Below are 20,231 nucleotides of genomic sequence, written 5' to 3'. Positions count from 1 at the left end.
GTATAGATTTTAGAACTGATAAACAAATCTTGCTTTAAGACACTTGCAGAAAGTTGTCATTTGAACAACATAAAATCATCTAATTTAACTGTCCGATTTTTCCAGCCAATCCAACGTCAGGCCCAGAAATTTAAAGCCAAATGCCCAATTCCTCATCTAATGCTTTTATCACTATTTGATGCTGAATTCCAGAGGAAAGTGTGTTCCTTTTCATGAAAACTTAGAGGAAATCACACTGGATTAGTTCATTTATTGTTAAAACAAAGTTCAAGTATAAAAAGTACTTATAGCTATAAATTAAGATAAATTATTTTACTAATCATATTGTATATGTATATATAATTACGTATACATAATATGCATTATATATGTATATATATTTCAATTTATTGATTACTGTACCCAGTTAAGCAGCCTTATGTATTCTCTGCTTGTGTGATTTTATATAGTTTTTAAGTACCAAAGAAAACAAATATCTTCATTAGAAAACAAATATTGATTATAAAAAAAGTAGCATTAAACATAATTTTACAAAATATTTTCATGCATATATTCATAACCAAATATAAAAATATACCTGCCTGATTAATTAAGGATTCTTATTATCATGTGTTATATGATCCTCATAAAATTCTTATAGAGGATTCAGTGCTATGAATTCCAGTTTTTAATGTAGAAAACTGAGGCACTATAATTCAAAATGATTTTGAATTACTTATGAAAGAACTAAAGCAGCAGGTTTTCAAGCCCTAGGTATGGTCTATTCAACTCTGTAACTCTAAATTATAAAGTCTTCACCGGATGCTATATCTTTCATAAGGCTAAATGATTTTTAATTTATTCTAATTTTTAAATAACTCTATTTCTATTGATTAGAATTCCAGTGGCATTTAAAATAAAGATTGAAGCCAGACTGCCTGAATTTGACACCCAGTTCTATAATTACTAGTTGTGTGATTTCAAGCAAATTACCTCTTCATGCCTCAATTTGCTCATCTGAAAAAAGTATTACCCACTTCACAGGGCTGAGGTGCAGATTCAATGAGTTTATAGACGTGAAATGTTTAGAACAGTGCCTGGCGTATCGTAAGCACTCAAAATAATGATTACCTACAACTAATATTATTCTAAAGAATGATTTTATCAACAAGTAAGCAATGCCAGAAAAAAAATTCAATATTAGCATTACTGTGCTGAGAGAGTTAGTACTTCATGATCTGTTATCTCAATTATGCTTATTTCCCTAGAAAATAGGTAGTCATATTCATTTTTTAAAAATCATGTCTGGAAGCTAATGAACTAGTAGAGCTGTTTGGGACTGGGCAGCTACTAGAAAAAGTAAAATAAAAATTCAGTCATCTATTCTAAATGACTTCATGTATATATATATGAATTTAAAGTTTTAAATATAATTCTACTCATTCCACAGTTATTTCTAGAACAACTAGTATTAGGTTGAACCATATGAAACTGACTTTTTTATGGATCAAAAATGATCAAATATGGGTAATTCCATACAGTCCAACCCAAATACTTTTAAAATTTTGTTACATCCTGAGGAAAGATACAAGGATAGATCACAAATGGCCCCTGGTCTAGAAGAATTTACAGTCTAGTGTGGGAGATAATACTGGTTCCTCATGTGAAAAGTCAAACAATAATTAATAAGTTAAATAATTATGTAAGGTAACTACACAGGCATATCTCAAGATAGACAAGTGCATCTTAATTTGGACTTTGAAGTATGATTAAGATTTGAATGAGTAAAGACATTATTCAACTAAATTTAGGAAGGATTGTTACAAATTAATGCAGGAGAAGTCAATACCTTTGAGTATTGGCAATATTTTTCTAATATTCATAGCACATTCCTTTCATTTTAAATATTCTCTTAAGCTCACATACTAATTGCATTTTAAGACAATTTAGTAGTCATATATGCCACGTGTCATACACCATGTGGGCTATAGTTGTTTTCCTTGCCTTCAAAAAAGTAGCTCACCGGTGTTTCTTCTCTTCTTTGTGTCAGGAACATGGGCCCTCAGTGAAAGGCATGAATATTGAGACTTTATTCCTTTATTTTATTATTATATATTACTGCAAGCTGATTTAAGTGATCATGATTATATTTTTAATTGCATTAATCACAGATAATGGGATTGGGGAAGTGAGGATCTATATGTTCACAAATGCACTATAATGTATATTCTGTACAAAAGTGACAAAAAGAATAAGGACAGCATTGTCTTAGAAATAGCAAGGCTGTCCAGCTGAATCACCACTCTTCACAGTCAGTCAACCTTCTGTAAGAGTAACATGGATAATTGAAGTCTATTGGTAATTCCCCAAACTCATTTCATGTAATAGCTTCATCTTCTTCCCCATCAAACCTTCTTATCAGAGCTGATATATTGTTAAATTAATCGGTGGAAGAAATAAAACAAGGGTCCAGAAGATAATGCATTAGTTGAATAATCAGCCTCTGAAAAATTGCAAATTGACAGAATGTATTTCATGTGCTGTGTGCTTCACAGTGAATCTCTAAGGTTTTAGGGAATCCTACCCAGGTGCAATTTTCTTGTTAGGGAAAAATGGTCACTGGACACCATAGCTGTGAGAAAGCCATATCATCAGGAAAAAGACTTCGGTGGTCTTATTTGAAGGACTTATTAACTCCTTAATATATGTTTTTATCAGTAAGTCTTTCCCCAGAGCTAAGATTACCATATCATCTAGTCACAGCCTATATATACTCTCCTGGAATTTTGTGGATAGACTCCCCTTTTGCTCTCAAAAGTTCCCTGGTATGCACAATGTTATACGATTATCCCAGCTCTAGCTTCAGAATTATTCTTTCTCTTCCTTCTCCCCTTCCTCTAATTGCTAAGAAAGTTATCAGATAAATTCACACTGAGGTGTTAGTGATTGCTTAAAATAAAGCAATAAAATTGCAATCACAATAAAATAGTGACTGCAAAAATAAAATCTGTTTTTACTTAACTACTACTACTGCTGAACTAGTTCGATTGCCCCCTCCCTTAACTGACATTGACAACTGAGCTTATTGAGCCTGGACATGATTTCAGAATTCCATTCATCACAAAGCATCAATCCATCCAAGTTGGGATGTAAGCTAAGCCCTATGTCACCCTAATTTAATGAGCACCAAGACCCAGGGGAAGTTTTAATGTATGTAAAATAATGCATTTAAATGATAGAATTCCAAATGTTGCCAGAAAAAAATTGAGAGAAAGAAAGAGAGCTGCTGGTGGAGAGGCAACACTGGAGCCCTCCGTGGTATCTCTTAAAATTGTATCTCACACAGACATTCCCTGATGTTTCCTCCTCTCATAGGACAATTCTTCCTTACAAGACAAATGCAACCACCTTTGTGAAACTGAATCATAGGGACTTTCTTTTAAATGAGCTAAATTATTATAAATGTTATCCTTTTATGTCTGTTAAACACTAAGTGAAAGGTCCTTATATTGTCTCTATAATAAATCAAAATCTGTTATCTAAAGGGAGGTAATGAAATGTTGTGTAACAAAGCTGGACTTGGAATCCAAAGTCCTGAGTTAAATTCCAGGTTTCTCTTTTTACTGTGTGATCTTAGGCCAGCGATGTAATTTCTCTGAGTCAGATGTCTTAGGGTTGGTGTGACGTTTATATACAAAAAGTTTTGTGTAAGCCCTTGGCACATAGTTGGTGCTCAGTAATTACTAGTTCCAAGTAAATAATCTTTACACAAGGGCAAAATTTATGTAAGAAAAATTTAAAAACTAATCTGGATGTAGCATGCATTGTGCCTTCATTGTGTTGAATATCTGTTAGACTTTCCTCTAGTTTGAAAGCATTATAGTCAATGCCATATTTCTACAATAGCTGGACATTTTCGATGCATGCTTTACTTGATGGACTGAAGATTTGTAACTTGGGATATAGTGGAACCAAGTCTCTGAATAGGATTCATGTGAGGAAAGAATTGTTGGAGAAGAATCAATACCTCAAATATCCTTCTCTTTTAATGTCATGTTAATTAAATCCACCTTAAACTTTGACTTATCAAAGGCAGCAGGCTGATAACATTTCAGGTTCCCAGAGGCAAAGTTTGATCTTAATATGACATCTGATCAGCTCTCTGAAGTTTCAAGAGCGTTCTTTGGTGTGACTGGCCTCCTTTAAACTGACTTAAATTTGCTGTCAACAGCGGCACAGATACATTTGAAGAACAGAATGGATGCCCCTTGATGTTTCATCCTACTCTGTAATACACATTTTCATCTAAGCCCATATCATTTTGATGACATGTAATTAACAAAAGCAATTCAATTAATGTTTGCAGGCATGGGCATACAAACTGAGAGGCTTTTTCAGAATCTGATCCATATCTCTAAAGACATTCTTATTCGTCAGAATTGTACTGCTCTTGGCCAAAAGCCCCAGTATTAATTCTAGGAACTACATGATGGAAAATAGCTATAATATTCTGTATTTGTATAAACTGTATCTTTAAAGGAAGGAAGGGCTTTTAAAAATGTATAACTAAATAAGTAAAATTTAAAACAAAGCCAGCATAATTGAGCCATAGCCACCTTTCTATAGAAGGAAGACACAAGGCTTTTCCCTCTGGAGTGTAAACCACTCAGAGCTCTATCAATACTCTCTTCTGATCAAGCAAACTGGTAGTGATTTTCAGGCTCAGATTTTGATACCAGAGAATGGCCTATCCAAATTTTGTTAAACTGCTAGGTGTCTTGTTTTATTGCCCTCCTGCAGGAGTAATCAGAGGCATTGAAGAAACAGGGAGATTTTTAAGAAAAGAAATAGTATGGACTTACCTGGCGGTCCAGTGGTTAGGACTCTGCACTTCCAATGCAGGGGTCACGGGTTCGATCCCTGGTCACGGAACTAGGATCCCACATGCCGCGTGGTGCTGAGGAAAAAAAATATGTATCTATTATATAATATGTATATATAATACATATATATAAATTTTTAGAAAAGAAAAGTGTGCACTGTCCAGCAATAAAACGACCTTTAAAAAAAAAAAGAAATAGTTATCTTACTAAAAGTGATATTTGAAGATGGTTAATATAGTAGTTCTAAAGACAATTCCTTAGAGCAAAGGGAGAGTGGAGTCTGGGATGCCAGGAGAAGCATAGCTGATGTGGATAGGGAAGCAGGGAACAGAGAGGCAGAACCTGTATACAGGCAGTGGGAGGAGGGAAAAACGAACTCTGATGAGACACATTTGGAAGTCAAGGTCAATAGGTCTCCATGGCATTGAGAGTTGAACAGAACCACGAACTCTTTTTGAACCAAGACGTCCATGAGTGGTGGTGTCATTGAGGTCATTAGGAAGAAGAGCTAGGAGACAAGGTAGCGGGTTCACAGGTTCAGATTCAGCCAAGCTGCATCTAAAGAGCCAGCCACAGAACTCCCTCTGGGGGCCATTTCGCTGACCACCTAAGGAAACTTCCTCATGTCCTGAGCCACACTGACATCCAGGAGGCTTCAAGGTTGCACTGAGGCCAGAACAAAGATGATGCGGGCTCTGGTGGGGACTTATTTCCTCTGCCTTCAACAAAAGCAGGTCAAAATGATAAATGTCTTCTCTTGCCTTTAAAGCAGGCTGGTCCACACTGAACTTCAGAGAGGTGGGGCTATATGTGCTACATGGCGAGTTTATTCTTTGGAAAATGTCAATTCAGTAATCTTACGTGGGAAACTTTGTTGAAAACCAGCAATTATGGCTCACTTTGCAGTTTGAATATGATTCAGCTTCTTACTTCAAAAGTCAAGACTTCTATTCAGGCCTCCACACCACCTCTCTTTCCTGCCAACAATTGCTATATAGAGTACTTGAGACTCCAATATGCTAGCCTTATTCTGTTCTCTACAGCTCCGTTCCTTGAGCGTCCTTTTTGCTATGTGTGAAGAACTCCTGGAAGGATTTTGCAGTGCCTTTTCTTTCCTTTCTTTTTTTTTTTAACCAAAAAGTAGGACTCTGAAAACCCAGAATAGCTTAAAACATTTTGTGGAATTGAGAGTGGTGTTGCACTATTGAAACTAGGCAAGTGATCTTTTTTCCTGAATTGTTGCAATTACACCAAACCTTTATATGAGGTATTCAATATCTCTATCCAAAACTGGGAGGGGTCTAAATTTTTTTAAATATCTAATCTGGCATTCAAAACTCTCTTTTCTCTCTCTGTGGGCCTTTAAAATATCTTACCATCCCAGGGTTCCCCATCCCTAGCCTTAAGGTTCTCCTCTCTTTCCCTTCAGTCCCCCATCTAAACAACCCTCTCAGCCTTGTAGCCTGCAGTAAACACCATGTTCCCCCCCACCCCAGTCCTAACAGCATCCACCTTCCCTGTATCTGGCCAGGCTCACCCTTCTGATAAAAGTGCCCTCTTTTCAGTTCTGCCAGAATGGGATGGAAAGATTTGGCTCAGATAAACTTGAAGAGTCCTCCATAGGGGCCTTCTGGCTCATGAATCTCTGAAAATGAGCCCTGCCATGTGCATGCCCACGTTTACTAGGCTTATCTCTACATTTTGAGAAGGAGACCTGCCCTAAAAGATCCAGATGAGGGCTCACACTCTCCAGGATGAGGAGCAGCTCTGAACCTTAGCAAATTATGTGTCCATGTGCTGACATCTTAGAAGGTAGTTGTTCCCAGCAGCTTCTTCCAGAGAAGAGTCAAGAAATAAGAATTGCCACTTTCTTATAATTGCCAAAGGCCAAAGGCACACATCAGTACTTAAGGGATACGTGGCCAAATCCGCTGTCCCTTGGATGAACAGCAAAATCTGTGCTACTTACACTTTGCAGAAAAATCATACGAAGTCAATGGTAGGTCTAGATACACATCATGTGTTTTCCTACACGCACGTTTTTTCTTATATTTTGCTTCCCCTAACATTAAAAATCACATTTCCATCACTGGTCATATCAACATGACAGCATTATACTGCATCTAAATAAGAATTAAATAGCAATTAATCAGCTGTCCTCCATTTATGTCTAATTTGACTCTAAATCAGACCATTCATAAATTATACTATAATTGCATTTCCTGAGTATATCTGTGTTTGAAACTCTTGTATTTTATACTTGAGACTCAAACTTGGTTTTCATTTTCATGTGGAGAAAGCTCTGATCAACTTTCAAAGCATTCTTCAGCCAGCTGACTGGCTGAAGTGTGATGCGGCAGAAGTAAACAAGCCTGGCTTGACACTGATGAATTGCCCTCTGTGCTCTTATACCTTTCTTGTGATTGCATTGAAATACAATGTAGCTTCCAGGACAGAGTAATTGTGTGGTGCAAGAAAAGCAGGGAGGGATCTGAAACTGTCTACCTAGTTAATTTCTTGCCCCATTAGGATAAACTCTGTGCCCGGTTAATATACAAAGTCTCCAGATTACATACGTGGAGACGTTCATTTCAAAGAAGAGAGCCCTTTTGTTCGTGAAACATTTCCATTTTATACTCAGTTACTTGCATGTGTGACATTTGTCAGAGATATTTATAAGTCAGTATATTTCATATTTATTTCCCAGAGGCAAGCTTAGTTCGACCAGGATTGCTAAAAGCATCCCATAGATAAGGACTCTCTCACTATAAAACTACAGTTTATCTAGAGGTTAGTGTGTTTATAACGAGATATGAGAATGTCACCTTCTTTCTTCCCTGGGGGTATTCCCTCCCACCATTCTCCACAGTAAAGAAAGAAAGAATTGCAGATCCGCTGCTAAGCATTTCCTTCCCAAACTTCCAAACCACCTATGCCTTTGATCTGCTCCTTGACAGTGGAGAATTGCTAGTTCCAAGGCCTTAAAAGAACTTTGTTTTCCAATACTTTTGTAATAATCAATTACAAGATTTCCAAACTGTACTAGGTGTCAGTCGTGTAATGCAAGAATGTTTCACATCCAACCAGATGATCATACTGCAGAATATGTCCTATGAATAATCAAACATGATTATTCATACTTTGGAAACAGTTTCCCCCTTTTGTCAAAGGAGGCTAAATACACAAAACGTCAGGCAGTCAGCCAGAAGAATCATCATTAAAAGGAAAATGTTATCTTAATATTTAATTCAACCTTCTGAGAAACTGAGACGAAACCACTGAGGTTTCTATGCCACTTTTTTCCCTCCACACAATAATTTCATTTCCAATTTGTTTCCTTGTCTCTTTTTAGGAGTTCAGTGTGCTTTAAATAAGCAATAGAGTTTCCCTGTGAGGTAATGAAAAGGTATCATATCCCAGAGTGGAAAACAAAAGATTACAGAGTTCTCCAAAAAGTTCGCTTAGGCACAGATTAAATCAACATAAAATAAGTGTGTAAAATTACACAAAATCTTTTGACTTCTAGTTCATTGTGTGGCGGGGGGTAGGTTTTAAGCTATTATAAAAATTTAAGCTAATAATTAAGCATTATTTAAGCCAGTGACTAAACATCCAAAAATTATAATTAAACATTTTGTAGAATCTTAGAGTGCTTCATGACATTAAAGAATATCTGGCTCAGCTCAGCCATGGATTTCTTTCCAGTGAAAGATAAAAAGTTCTTTCTCATCACTTCCCCTACCACTCACTTTGCACCAGCCATTATGGGCTCTTTGCTGTTCTTCAAAGTCAACAAACACATTTCTGCTTTGAGCTTTTGTTTTTGCTGGCGATCTCTGCCTGGGATGCTCTTCCCTCGGGTGCTTGTGTGACTGGCACTTTTTTTTTTTAACATCTTTATTGGAGTATAATTGCTTTACAATGCTGTGTTAGTTTCTGCTTTATAACAAAGTGAGTCAGTTATACATATACATATGTTCCCACATCTCTTCCCTCTTGCGTCTCCCTCCCTCCCACCCTCCCTATCCCACCCCTCTAGGTGGTCACAAAGCACTGAGCTGATCTCCCTGTGCTATGTGGCTGCTTCCCACTAGCTAGCTATTTTACGTTTGGTAGTGTATATATGTCCATGCCAGTCTCTCACTTTGTCACAGCTTACCCTTCCCCCTCCCCATATCCTCAAGTCCAATCTCTAGTAGGTCTGTGTCTTTATTCCCAAGTTATTTGTAGTGAGGTGGATGGAGTTAGAGTCTGTCATACAGAGTGAAGTAAGTCAGAAGGAGAAAAACAAATACAGTATGCTAACACATATATATGGAATCTAAGGGGAAAAAAAAAAAAGATCATGAAGAACCCAGTGGTAAGACGTGACTGGCACTTTGATTCATTCAGATCTCTGCTCAACGTCACCCTCAGAGAGGCCAGAAAATACTTTCCAAAATACATCTCTTAATTTTTATCCCTTTCTGTGGCTTTATCTTCACAGTAGTCACAGTAGTTTTCACAGTGGTCTTCATTATCAGAGCATATATAAATATGGAAAATTTCTTTGATTATGGTCTGTCCTCCGTCAACAGGATGAGCACAAAGCTGTTTGCTTTGTCATTATTTTTGTTTTGTCCACCCCTGATCGCACAGTAAATAAGCAACACCTAGTACAAACGGCAGGTGCTCAACAAGCAGCCACTGAACGAATGAATGAGGGAATGAAAACTTAATATGGACGGTGTTATCCTTCTCTTGGAAATGGTATTCCGAAGTTAGCATCAAATATAGAGTCTAATTAATGCTTTATGGTTTTAGGAATGTGATTTGTACCAATATAGAATCCAATTAAATTTTAAATAAACGAATCTTAAAAAGGAAAAAAAATCTTTAAAAAATAAGAGGAAAATAAGCCTCGATGAAGTACCCCTGTGCACCAAGTAGAATGACTAAAATTAATTTGAAAGCAAAAACTGACAACACCAGGCACTCACAAGGACGTAGAGCAACTTGAACTCTCATACCCTGCTGATGGGAATGAAAATGGCAAATCCACTTTAGAAGACAGTTTATCAGTTTCTTATTGAGTTACCACACTACCTAGTAATCTCACTCAAGCAAAATAAAAACTTAAAACTTTCTCTATGTATAGTATCATGTCATCTGCAAACAGTGACAGTTTTACTTCTTCTTTTCTGATTTGGATTCCTTTTATTTCTTTTTCTTCTCTAATTGCTGTGGCTAAAACTTCCAAAACTATGTTGAATAATAGTGGTGAAAGTGGGCAACCTTGTCTTGTTCCTGATCTTAGAGGAAATGGTTTCAGTTTTTCACCATTGAGAATGATGTTGGCTGTGGGTTTGTCATATATGGCTTTTATTATGTTGAAGTAGGTCCCCTCTATGCCTACTTTATGAAGAGTTTTTATCATAAATCAGTGTTGAATTTTGTCAAAAGCTTTATCTGCATCTATTGAGTTGACCATATGGTTTTTCTCCTTCAATTTGTTAATATGGTTTATCACATTGACTGATTTTCATATATTGAAGAATCCTAGCATTCCTTGGATAAACCCCACTTGATCATGGTGTATGATCCTTTTAATGTGCTGTTGGATTCTGTTTGCTAATATTTTGTTGAGGACTTTTACGTCTATGTTCATCAGTGATATTGGCCTGTAGTTTTCCTTTTTTGTGACATCTTTGTCTGGTTTTGGTACCAGGGTGATGATAGCCTTGTAGAATGAGTTTGGGAGTGGTCCTCCCTCTGCTATATTTTGTAAGAGTTTGAGAAGGATAGGTCGTAGCTCTTCTCTAAATGTTTGATAGAATTAGTCTGTGAAGCTCTCTGGTCCTGGGCTTTTGTTTGCTGGAAGATTTTTAATCCCAGTCTCAATTTCAGTGCTTGTGATTGGTCTGTTTATATTTTCTATTTCTTCCTGGTTCAGTCTCAGAAGGTTGTGTTTCTCTAAGAATTTGTCGATTTCTTCCAGGTTGTCCATTTTATTGGCATATAGTTGCTGGTAGTAATTGCTTATGATCCTTTGTATTTCTGCAGTGTCAGTTGTTACTTTTGAAAATGAAATGAAAAATGTTACTTTTTCATTTCTAATTCTGTTGATTTGAGTCTTCTCCTTTTTTTTCTTGATGAGTCTGGCTAATGGTTTGTCAATTTTGTTTATCTTCTCAAAGAACCAGCTTTTAGTTTTATTGATCTTTGCTATTGTTTCTTTCATTTCTTTTTCATTTATTTCTGATCTGATTTTTATGATTTCTTTCCTTCTGCTAACTTTGGGGTTGTTTTTGTTCTTCTTTCTCTGATTGCTTTACGTGTAAGGTTAGGTTGTTTATTTGAGATATTTCTTGTTTCTTGATGTAGGATTGTATTGCTATAAACTTCCTTCTCAGAACTGCTTTTGCTACATCCCATAGGTTTTGGGTCGTCGTGTTTTCATTGTCATTTGTTTCTAGGTATTTTCTGATTTCCTCTTTGATTTCTTCAGTGATCTCTTTGTTATTTAGTAGCGTATTATTTAGCCTCAGTGTGTTTGTATTATTTACAGATTTTTTCCTGTAATTGATAAAAGGGTGAATTTTATAAGGATGTGATATCTCTATGAAGAAAATGTTACCTGCAGTAGAGATGTCACTGTTTATTGCAGAGCAAATAGGTAATAATATCTGATGAATAGCTGCCTTTATTCTTCCCTAACATCATTCTTATCAACTCTCTGCCATCTTTAACACTCACTATGCAAACCTAATTGCCCTGCTCACATTACAATCTCTTTGTGTATGAAAAATTTAATTGAGTTTCCTAGAAAAAGGCTAGAACAGCAATAGGGGCCTGGAGATTCTTCTCTGAGAGATACTCAGGACTCTATTAATGGACTTATCTGGCTTCCTTCATTTTATTGTTCCTCTTGCTTTTTCTTTCCTCATCTCCAACACACATTCATGAAAATTGTGTGCAACATTTGAAAGGATGATTTCTTTAGACGGTGTTTCCAAATCTTTTCCACATTATTATACATATTTTTTAAAATAATATTTGTTTGGAACTCTTGAATAAGCAGATGACCAGAGGTGCTTGCCCTGCAATGGCCAACCCAGGTTCTCTCCAGCCTCCAGACAACTGAGAGAGTCAATGTCTCAAAATCCCAACACATCTTAACTTCTCTGAGTCTACCTGTTTGGGGGTGGGGGAACGATAAATCTCTGCTTTTGAAGAATGAGTTCATTGTTCTGATGACATTATTCAATTAATTTTAAGCACCACTCTATCATTAATCATGATACATACATTAGGCAAATGTAGCACTTTGTGTTTGAAATTTTTCTCTTTAAGGGCTTTGATGCTTCTTAACATCATTATACTTAACAATTATCAGAAAATAAAATTTGACAATATTTGATAATACAGAAGTAGAAAATGGGAATCTTGCTCAACATAAAAATTCTTTGCAAACTTTCCATAAAATCTCTGAGGAAAACAAAAGCCTTGCAGAAATAATACTCATATCATCTAATGGGAAGGACAAGACATGCATGCACATTCCAAAATTCTGAGATAAAAAATTGTTTTCATCATGAAGAAGAGAGAAACATTTGATAGGGAAAAGGGGTTGATTTCAATTATATCTTGATAGCTGGGAAGGAACTTCTGGGTAAAAGTTCAGGGAGCTGGTGGAAGATATGAGGAAAAGAATGTGCATTATAAAGACTAGGAAGTGGAGCTCTTCTAGTAATTGGGAGATTCTAGCAGAGGGTGTGTGCAGGGAAAGTATTGGAGACAAAGCCTGGAAAACACCTAAACTGGGCATAGTTCAGTATCCTGAACATTGGAGCTTAATACATATTCATGAAATGATTAACAAGTGGGAGCTGAATTAGGTTCTGTCTTGAATACTAGGCCATAGTTTGACAATAAGCCCATAAAATTTGAGGCTCACTGATAGCAAATATGTCCTTCCTTGTTCCCCAGGGCCTGGTCCGGTTTCCAGTAGGAATAGATGGTACAACGCTAATGTTTATTGGGTCAATTAATCAACTGAGGTCTTGGGTCAATTAATCAATTGAGGTCTTGGGAGAGAATTACATAACATCAGTAATCATATTTGTGATAATAATAGCTATTTATTATTCACTATTCACTGTTTGTGAACACCTAAAGTAGTCAGATACTGTGTGTGTTTAGTATTTCTAATGTCTATTAAAAAATTCCTCATTGTGAGTGCAACACCGACCTCATTTTGTAGGTGGAAAAACTGAGTCTCAAAGAGGTTAAGTGACTGCCTTTGGCTGCACAGTTAATTAATGGAAAAACTGGAATTTGAAACCAGGTTTGTCTTCAAAGCCTAGTACTTATCTCTGATTCTGGTTTCAGTAAGCCAGATGGATTTGAGAGGTAAGGGGTGAAGGAGATAGAAGAGACAGACCATTACAACGTTAACAATTGTAATTGTTAAGGACCCTGTGGGTGTCCAGCCTTCCCTAATTGCCCTTCCCAAGTATGACCCCATCTCTTTTATTCTCTATCACTGCACCATGTTGAATTTCTTTATATTACCTACCACGATTTATAATTAAAAGTGTATTTCAGTGCTCCTTTATTTACTGCTGGGTTTCCATGCCAGATTTTAAGTTCCATAAATGTGGAGATTGGTTCTACATTATTCACTATTGTATTACCCAGAGACTAGTCTATAGCATGTACTCAAATGTTAAGTGAATTAAAGAAAAAATTAGAGCAGAATATAAGACTAGAAACAGATGAAGAGGTGTTCCAGATGGCACAGACATTTCAAGCCAAGGTAAGAGAGACTTGTTCTTCCATTAAGTGCAAATACAGAAGTCAGGGAGTCAGGTTTCTTTTAAGGGCCGGAATTGGGGAGGGAAGGGTTTGGGTTTAGACACAAAGAGTCCAAGGTGACAGCAGGAGATCCAAGAAAAATAACTAACAGCTAGAACTGTGAAAAGCCAAGCCCTAGAGAAAGGTCAAAGTCGAAGTCGTAGACCAGTGAGTCATCCCCCCAGGTGGGAATTAGTGCCCTGAGAGTTAGTAAGATCTCCGAGGAAAAGGATTCTGAGGAGTGGGAAGAGCAACGCGCTGAGGCCCTATGCAGAGGGGTTACTCCCTTTTAGGGCATCAGAGAGGAAAGCTAGTTAGAAAGAGAGACATGTTCTCCCAACCTTCTCCAACATCCCCAGACAACTCAGATGCATCTTTCAACTTGCCATGAGGGTCAAGTGCACAGTCTCAACCTTCCGCAGGTTGAACTGGCTACTCCATCCTGGGTGATCTCTGACACGGATCGTCCTGATCAAAGCACCTGCTTTCTCTTATCATGGGCCTGTCAGTGCTTGTTCTCCCCTCTTAGAGTTTAATTTCCAAGGCACAGCAGTCATTTTTGTTCATCTTAATATTCCCAGTGTCAAACATCAAAAGAGTTCAATGAACCTCTGTTGACCGAATATTGAGTGAAGGAGGAGATGAGAGAATCAAGAGGGGTAAAATAAGAATGGAGCACCACAAATACAAATAAAGAGAAACTGCCAGGTGCTATGCGGAGATCAAGAAAATGTTAAGATGGAAAATGTGTTGTCTAAATGTTACTGCATTCTCATAATAAAAGCCATCACCTATCAATCACCTACTCTGGTAAGAGGGTAGTCCTTCATGAACCTTCTCTTATTTGAGCCTTGGAATAACTTTTTGAAGTGCCTTTAATCACCTTCCTGTAATAAATGCAAAAACTAAGTCCTGCAGAAGCTGAATGACTTGCCCAAGATCACTCGGTAAGTGATGAGATGGGAGAGAATATCAGCTCTGCCTCCAAACCTCTGTGACTAACCTAAATTACTGTCTTCTCCGATCTAATTACTATTTTTTTTTCTGCTCAGCAATGTTTAGAGCTGTGTCCAGGTTACCAGGAGTCCATTTTCCCCTCCCCATGCCATATCAATACTAAATTCCTACAACTTGGTTCTCTATATAAAAAAGGAAAGTCAGTGTACAAGAGAGCAGAACAATCTTTCTTCATTGTTTAGGACACTCATGAAATTTTAAGAGAAAATGTGCCATTGTTATTTCAAACTAGTGAATGCACAGCATGTTTATTATTAGCTCTTCATCTGAAATAATTGAACCTGCAGCTAAAAATAGCAGATAAATGAATGAGCCATTGAGAGCCTGGTGAGTTTTTCTCTTTCCCTCCGCCGCATCAGAAAGTGACTGTCTCAGCAGGGAGATTATATTCATAAAGCTTGAAAATCATTAAATTCTCAAGCACATATTCTTCTTTCAAGCATTCCTCTTTTTCTAATGGCTTGGCTAAACCATTACACCAAAAGCTTTTCACGGGTTAAAATTGCTTAACATATGATTCTAAGTGGTTTATTGAAGCCTGCATTTTTATTTTCTTTGCTTATTTGGCTCTTAACGTATTTGGGAATTGGAACAGCAGAAGGAATGAAAGGAGGAGGAACGCAGAGAATTACTGATGTTCCATGTAGAATGGCCCTTCAGATCACATGATTTAATTGTACACAAAGGACAAACTGAGGCTGGGAGCTGGTGGGTAGCCTGACCACAGAGACAGCAGGGTCAGGACTGGAACGCAAAGCTCCTGACCACCAAGACCAGGCCCCTGAGGGAGAGATGGGTAAATACGTAGACATATGTTTGGTAGAATCCAAGGATGAGAAATTATGTAATTTTACCAGCTCGCAATGGAGCCATGGCTAATGGGGGCTTTGGGACCAGAGAGCCTGGCTCAAATGTTAGCTCTCCACTAACAAGAAAATTATTGACCCCTCTAAGTCTGGACAAACAGAATAATAATTTTTATAATAGCAAATGTTTATTGAGCACTTGCTATATGCCAAGCACTGTTTTAAGCGCATTTCACATATTAGCTCTCAAATTCTACCTCATAACTCTAGAAGTTTAATTCAGATAACATCTATTAGGGCCTAAGCCCAGAGAGTTCTCAATTAAATGTATTATTTCTTGGTCAGTAATGAACGAATATAAGTATTAAATAATTAATAATCTCTAAATATCAATGAAATGTATTTTAATTATTGATAAGATCAAATAAACTATTTTTTAAATTATGATGAATAAAATTCACATTTTAAAATTACACCGTGAATGAATATTCTCATGAAAGATGTTCTCCTCAAAACATTTGTTCTTAAGCAATTGAAAGATTTAGGTGGCACTTTAAATTTCACTTCCTTGCTCTGACATTTCTGTTTCCTCTAAAGCAAAGATGCACCTTTGAGAAGACACTCAGGATCCAAAGGATATGGAATAGCCAAGTGGGAAGTCTTTCTAGCATTTTCCACTGAGTAAGCAGGTCCATAAAGCTGTCGACTTTTCCTCCCCTCTTAGGATAGGGCAGAACAAGATCTTTGTATATGTTTAGTTATTATTTATGTTTAAAATAGTTGCAAAAAACACCCTTATAGTAGAAGACTCAACAAATTAATCTTTCTGTGCTATTTCCCTATATTAGAGAAGTTCAACACAGGAGAAATCTGTTAGGTAGCTGACAATTCTCTCAGTCAGCCTCATCATGAGACAGTCTTTTTCATGGCCTTGGGAATCTTGCAGTGTGGAAGTGTCAGGCTGATGTCTTTCGGCATTTCCATCTCTGACTCTCTGTGCTTCACCTGGAAAATATGCCAGTCCAGCCCACCGCTTTTCTGGAAGACCTAAGTGAATTGTGTCTGAACTCTGCCCCCCTCTTAGGGCTGACTTAAGACAGGAATAATTCATAAGCTCCGATAAGTGGCAGTTGTTTTCTCCTGTTGACACACAGTTTGTTGCAACCATCATACATGTGCCTTGAATACGTTAGAATACAGAAAAGGTCCAGGGCCTAATTTCTGTGGAGTGAGTTTTGAAATGGCTAAGAAGGGATTTTTAGTCAGAGGAGTTATTAAACTGCATTGCAAAGTATTCTTAACTGGTATGTTCATTTGATGCTTCCATTTAAAATCTCTAACATTATTATGATGCAGAGTGAACGTAGTTATGTTTACAAAAATTAGAGGCACATAACGCTTCAGAAACATACCCCAAATCACACCCATCTGTAGGGGTTATGAAAGGCAACATTGTTAAATGATTTCACTCACAGACTTGGTATCTTCAAAACCAAATTCAAAGTCCAGCTCTGAGCAGCTTGGGGCAGGAACTGAAATCTCTCTGAACCTCAAGGTCTTCATCTGCAAAATGACAATTGCCACGAAGATCCTTCTCTTTAATTCCTACCTTACAGTATTGCACTAAGGATTAAATTTAAAAGTAATAAATAAATAAATAGATATATGAAAAATTTAGCACATTTCCCAGCACATTCTAAGCACACAAAAAATAGTAGCTGCAACCATTAATACTACAAAATGTTGAACTGAAGTTACACCTTAGGTCAGAATATTTGCTGAAGAAAATTTGTCTTCATACATCTGAAATGCTTTCAATCCACTAATTTCAGGCAAAGGCATCCAATTTTCTATTTTCCTTTGAAGTTCGTATCAAATAGTAACAATGAGAACCATGTATTGAGAGGATGACTTGTCATCTTGCGTGCTGCAGTGTTTAACACTTGTCATCTCACTGAATACCCCAATGATCCCCCCACCAGGTGGGTGTTACTCTCTCCATTCACAGGTGTAGAAACCTAGACTCAGGATTTTAGGCAACCACCCAAGGTCTTCCTGCTACTAATGACCAGGTTTGGATTTCAACGCAGTTAGATCACTAATGTCCATTCTCTTAAATTCTATTCTAAATATGCTGAAAGTAAAAGTGAATGGCAGTGGAGGAGGTGGACTGAAAAGATTTTTCTTCTTTAAATAAAGTTAGTCTAGATCAATGGTTCTCAATTTTATTTTTCTTGGAATCAAAATTCCTTTGCACTCTAAAAATGTTGGGGGACTTCATGAAGCTTCTGATTGTAGGGTGTATACTTACTGATATTTTCCATATTATAAATTAAAGCTAAGAAAATTTCCACACGTAAGCGATATCATATGATATTTGTCTTTGTCTGACTTACTTGCAGAATCAAAAAAAAATGATACAAATAAACTTATTTGCAAAACAGAAACAGACTCACAGACTCAGAGAACAAACTTATGGTTACCAAAGGGGAAAGGTATGGGGGAAGGATAAATTGAGAGTTTGGGGTTGACATATCAATACTCTGTAATAACATACATGGGAAAAGAATTTGAAAAAGAATAGATACATGTAAACTGAATCACTTTGCTGTACACCTGAAACTAACACAACATTGTTAATCAACTATACTTCAATATAAAATAAAAATTATAAAAAACAGCTTTTGCTATATACTAAATTGTATTTTCAGCATATTTTGATGCCACATAGAAAGAAATGAAAATACTGAAGCTTAAAGAAACTAAATAAAGTTATAATTCATAGAAAAAAAGCTAAGAAAATTCTAAATATGTGTAATTTTAAAATAACAGTAACAATTTAAATAACCATAATTTATTCTTTGAAAATAATTTTAAAATAATAATAAACACATTACATGTTAACATACATATTTTTATGGAAAATATCTATGTTTTCCAAAACAAAACATTTTAGTGAGAAGAGTAATTTCATCTTACATTTTTAGCAAATCTTCTTAATATCTAACTTAAAAGAAGACAGCTAGACTCTCCTATTTGCTTCTGCAGTCAGCCTGTTACACCATCACACCTCGTGAGGACCCTGAAGAACTCCACTGAGTACTCATGAGATAATGCGAATGAAAAGGGCGAATAAAATCTTAGTATTATAAAAAGCATAGTTTGACTGCTGGACTCTCTGAAAGATCTCAGTGACCCCTAGAGGGTCCCAGCTCAAACTTTAAGAACCACAGTTTAGATAAAATCTTGAAGAGACCTGAGAGGTTCCATTGCCAACTTGAATCTGCAGTGATAACTGAAGTTCATCATTCAATTACCTTCTCATCAAAGTGTCTCTTTGTACTGTTCTGGAAAAAAATGATGAACATTTGTCATCTCCAGGAATAATAAACATTGAGTGGGAAAAATATTTAAAAAGTAATAATATCACTTAGCTGAAACAAAAATGTTATAGAAAAATGTGTCAGACATATTTGGTTAACTCAACATGCAGAGACAAAATTAATGTACTTTTATCTTTATAGAACAAAAGAAGACATTCCTTCACTGTGCAAATGAAATGTAATTGAAGTGTCATTCTATTTTTGTGGCATTAACCAAACTGATTAAATGTGTTATATTACTTAAGTGAAGGTAGTTGTCAAATAGTAGCAGACATGTACCCTAATAAAGCAGAGGGTACCAGGAGAGCATTGGAAATCTTATATAAGATGAGAAAAATCCTATGCAATATTTGAATGGAGTTAAGACACATCAGAAGTTGAGTCATTTGTTTGTTTATGAGATTGCATCTCCAAAATGTTTTGGCTCAGAAATGCAATTTTTCTTCATTGCTTTAAAATCAAAGCCCAGAAACAAGGCATTTGTAAATCATAGTCGGTGTTGTTCATTTATGTACTGAAATTGATTTTGCTTTACCATACTGCTTCTACAAGGGAAAGGGTTGTTGTAAGACACTTACTTATTCCTAAAAATTTTAAAATTTAGTATAGTATCCTAAGTGTTCCAGAAGAACTGTGCCCTATTTCACAGATATACTAGCAAAGCTGAAGAACTAAAGAATCATAATTTCGGTAACAACAGTATTGCACCAAATGGAGAAACTACATTTTTTAATCATAAATTTTCATATTGTAGAATGTAAAAGAGTTCCAACACTTAAATGAAGTTTGATTCCCCATTGCCAATTGAACCACACCCAGAAAAAATCACTTGATTGCAAATTATGCAAAAGTCACAGGTACACTGAAGTTTCCAGATGTTGAATTAGATGAGAGAAGAAACAACAGTATTCACTTCAATGTATCCCTCTAAAGTGGGTTCCTGGTTGAATATTTTACACATTCTAGAGGTGCTGTTATCCTGGAAGTTTTTTCTAATATCCAGATGCTCTGAGGCAAACAAAACACTTACAGATTCTTCAGAAAAGAGTTCCTTGTTTAAATAGAAAATCTTGCCAATAACACTGAGAAGTTTGTCTTGGTTCCCTCAGGTTCTCCGCAGCAACAGCCTGCTGGAATCTACAGACTACTGGCTGCAGAATCAGAGGACGCCCTGCCAAATTGGTTTTGTGGAAGACAAGTCTGAAAACTGCGCTTCTGTAAGTAAACACAACTCTGGGGATGCAGGCTGAGAAAGTGGGGAGTCGGGCATATGTAGTCATACCAAGGACATAATCATTAAGTACAAGATTTGGAAAGCATCCTTTGGA

General features: G+C 36.5%; 1 protein-coding gene across 2 annotated transcripts in view; it reads left to right on the top strand.

Moving 5' to 3' along the window:
- LOC118897683 (SPHK1 interactor, AKAP domain containing) overlaps window positions 1-20,231 on the top strand; it is a 152,000-nt gene that overhangs the window by 36,359 nt on the left and 95,410 nt on the right. For both annotated transcript variants that reach the window (XM_036856908.1, XM_036856907.1), the window contains exon 3: window positions 20,013-20,120. In XM_036856908.1, the coding sequence (XP_036712803.1) occupies window positions 20,013-20,120 (108 nt within the window). The remainder of the gene's footprint in view (window positions 1-20,012; window positions 20,121-20,231) is intronic.

Source organism: Balaenoptera musculus, chromosome 7 (genome assembly GCF_009873245.2).
Source record: "Balaenoptera musculus isolate JJ_BM4_2016_0621 chromosome 7, mBalMus1.pri.v3, whole genome shotgun sequence".
NCBI lineage: Eukaryota > Metazoa > Chordata > Mammalia > Artiodactyla > Balaenopteridae > Balaenoptera > Balaenoptera musculus.
Note: the sequence above shows the minus strand (reverse complement) of the source record. Positions and strands in the feature narration are given on the sequence as shown.